General features: G+C 42.8%; 1 protein-coding gene across 1 annotated transcript; it reads right to left on the minus strand.

The window, feature by feature from the left end:
• Positions 1-45: 45 nt before the first annotated feature.
• LOC106943936 (netrin receptor UNC5D-like) lies at positions 46-1,317 on the minus strand (the record flags this gene model as incomplete). The annotated part of the gene is made up of 2 exons (XM_015027230.1): positions 46-382; positions 1,137-1,317. Coding segments are annotated over 2 exons (354 nt in total), but the record flags the coding sequence as incomplete, so codon positions are not given.
• Between the last annotated feature and the right edge of the window lie 1,462 nt (positions 1,318-2,779).

Raw genomic sequence — 2,779 nt, forward strand, 5'->3', positions numbered from 1 at the left:
ATCAACTCTGATTAGCTTGAAGTTCTTTAGTAAGGAAAAGTATCTTCACAGCATGCTGGTACCACCACCATGCTTCCCTAAGAAATGCTCTGTGTTAGTTTTCCTCCACGCACACATTTTCCTCCAGTTTTGTGTTTTCTACTGACATGCCGCGGATCAAACCGTGCATCCCGACTTCAGTTCATCTTCGCTGAAAATCAGAAGTGGGACTAACTTGGGCAGAGCGCGTTGCAGGTGATCTTCTGCACGGACATGCCCTCGCAGAAAGCGCCTCCGTTCAGCGGCGCCGGGTTGGTGCAGGTCCTGGAGCGTTTCTGGACGCCCCGCCCACACGGCACGTTGCACGCCGACCACTCCGTCCACAGCGACCAGCCGCCATTCACTGGAGAAAGTTCCAGCAAAGTTAGAAAAGAGAAGCGAAAGAAAAGAAAACAGTTGAGTGAGTGCAAAACAACACGTGCTCTTTTTCTCTTCCAGAACTCTGGCAAACTCTAAAGCTCTAATAAGGGTTGGAGCTATTAATGGTCCTGCGGGCTTAACGGCGGCACAGGGCAACAATGCATAACAGCGGGAGCAGATTGGTGGATATACGGCTCCCTTTTCCTTAATTGGCAGCTCAATGTTCTCTGCTCTTGTATTAAAATAAAGCCGTGGAGCTGTGCAAAGCAAAGAAAGCCATTAAGCAGAAATGCCATTTCTAAAAGCGACAGACTCAAACAGCTTGACAGGTTGGAATCGACCACTTAGCGCCGTGACTGAAGCCCTTTACTCTATGATCCCAGTTTATTACGTGTTGGGGAGCTAAATCTCGAGCAGCGCTTTGAAAGGGGGCCGAACTCGAGATTTCCGCAAGGCTTCAGGCAAGTAAATAATTAACAAGCAACACTCCCTTTAAATGAGATTAAGACACAGTGGCTTATTTCCTTTCATACAGCAGGCATTGATTTTAAATGAGAGGCAGTAAATTGACTCGTTGAATAATGCATTCGCTGGAATAAAGAGGAAACGGCGCTCTTCAGCTGAAGCCTCGAGATGGGATTCTTAATCACTGTTGCGTAAGGTTACGGGAAGCCAAACAAATTGATCTAATGTGCCGTGTAAACATGTTTCGGCGCGACGGGTTGTTACGGCCGTACCGTAGACGATCACAGGCGCCGTGGCGCTGCGACGCTTCGCTACGATGTTGCTGGCCAGACACGTGTAGTTGGCCGAGTCGGACAAGCGCGCCTCGTTGATGATGAGGCCGTAGTCGGCCCGGGTGTCCACCTTGTCGTCGGTCAGTGAACTCACCAGCTTGTCGTTTTTCAGCCATTCCACCTGCAGGTTAAAAAACAAAACCAAAAACAAAAACATGCGAATGAGGTCAAATCGCGTCGCTTTTATGCACACAGTGTGACGTCCCCTCATCCTCTTCTAAATAATAAATGATGGATCACAACTAATGGAGCCTCCTGTATTATTCAGACTATTGAGTGATTTAACAGTCAAACATATAACAGGGCAGCGAGACAGAGGCTATTTATTTTTTATTTTTTACAAATTACAACTTCAGATCTGTTATAGTTTGTCTTGGAAACAAGTAAAAGAAATGTGCTGTCATGTTTTTTTTTCAGTAGGATTTTATTTGTAAACACAAACAGAAGTGAATTCAGCAATTGAGGTAATTTTCTTTATGATTTATTTGCTCTTCTGAAGCTTTTCATGACCAGGTAAGTTGAGAACAAATTCAACAACGATCAAAATATCATGCAACAGAAAACAGGAGTGTGTCATAAAACAAACAAAGACCAATTCCAATCATATTCATACTGACTGAAACAGAGGTGTAAAAAAGTGGCTCAGGGGCCATTCGTGGCCCTTGGACTTTTTTGTGGCCCCCAACTGCAGTTCAAGAATGATACAAATTCATTTATGACAATTTTTTTTTTATTTGTCATAAGTGCATAAAGTATTACTAACATCATTTTCTTACAATCTGAGCTATCCTTTTCACAAAGCACCCTTTTAAAATTATTTTCTTTTGTTCTTAATCATAATTTCTTTAAGAATACATTATTGTTCCTGTCTTCAAAGCGTCAAAAGAAAAATAACACAACAAGCATAAGGAAGTACTTCTGAACTACCAAAGACAGTTCCAAGACTTACTTGGCAGAAGCTTAGCACACTTCAATAAAGAAGCAGAAAGTGTTAAAGAAAACTGACACAGCAGGAGGAAAAATAGAAGCGGGGAAGTCTGGAAAAACGTCTTCTGACACAAGAAGAGTGTGTAAAGGATTTCCTTGTAAAAGAGTGTTTAAAGCTGACTAAAGCTGGCTCCCAATGATAAACATTCTTAACCATTTCTATTTAAGTCTTTGACTTCTTTGGAGAATATTGTCAAAAACAAACAAACAAAAAGAGATGTTCAACAGACCTGAGTGGTTATGTTAAACCTGAATAACACAGAACAGGTAATGCTAGTCTGAAATAATTTTTCTACTGATATGGCAACATTTTATTTCTCTAATTGTTTTTCTAAGAAATAATGCAAACTGGGCCAGGGTTTGAAGAATCCTGATCCTATACGAGCTCCTCCCAGCTCTCTGACACTGATATCATACTGGCTACCTCTGAAATATCACATAACTCATTCTCAGGTCACATCGACGTGAACACATCGCTCATGTTCAAGTCGTTGCATGCAGAACTGCTGGTCAGCTGCGTTACAAGCCCTCCCCCTGCTGATTAGTCCCAGTGGGCGCAGCTCCACCACGATCTCCACCTCCATTAGGCAGTCAGG

This window comes from Poecilia latipinna, unplaced genomic scaffold (genome assembly GCF_001443285.1).
Source record: "Poecilia latipinna isolate Pla-1442-1.1 unplaced genomic scaffold, P_latipinna-1.0 Scaffold6430, whole genome shotgun sequence".
NCBI classification, from domain to species: Eukaryota; Metazoa; Chordata; class Actinopteri; order Cyprinodontiformes; family Poeciliidae; genus Poecilia; species Poecilia latipinna.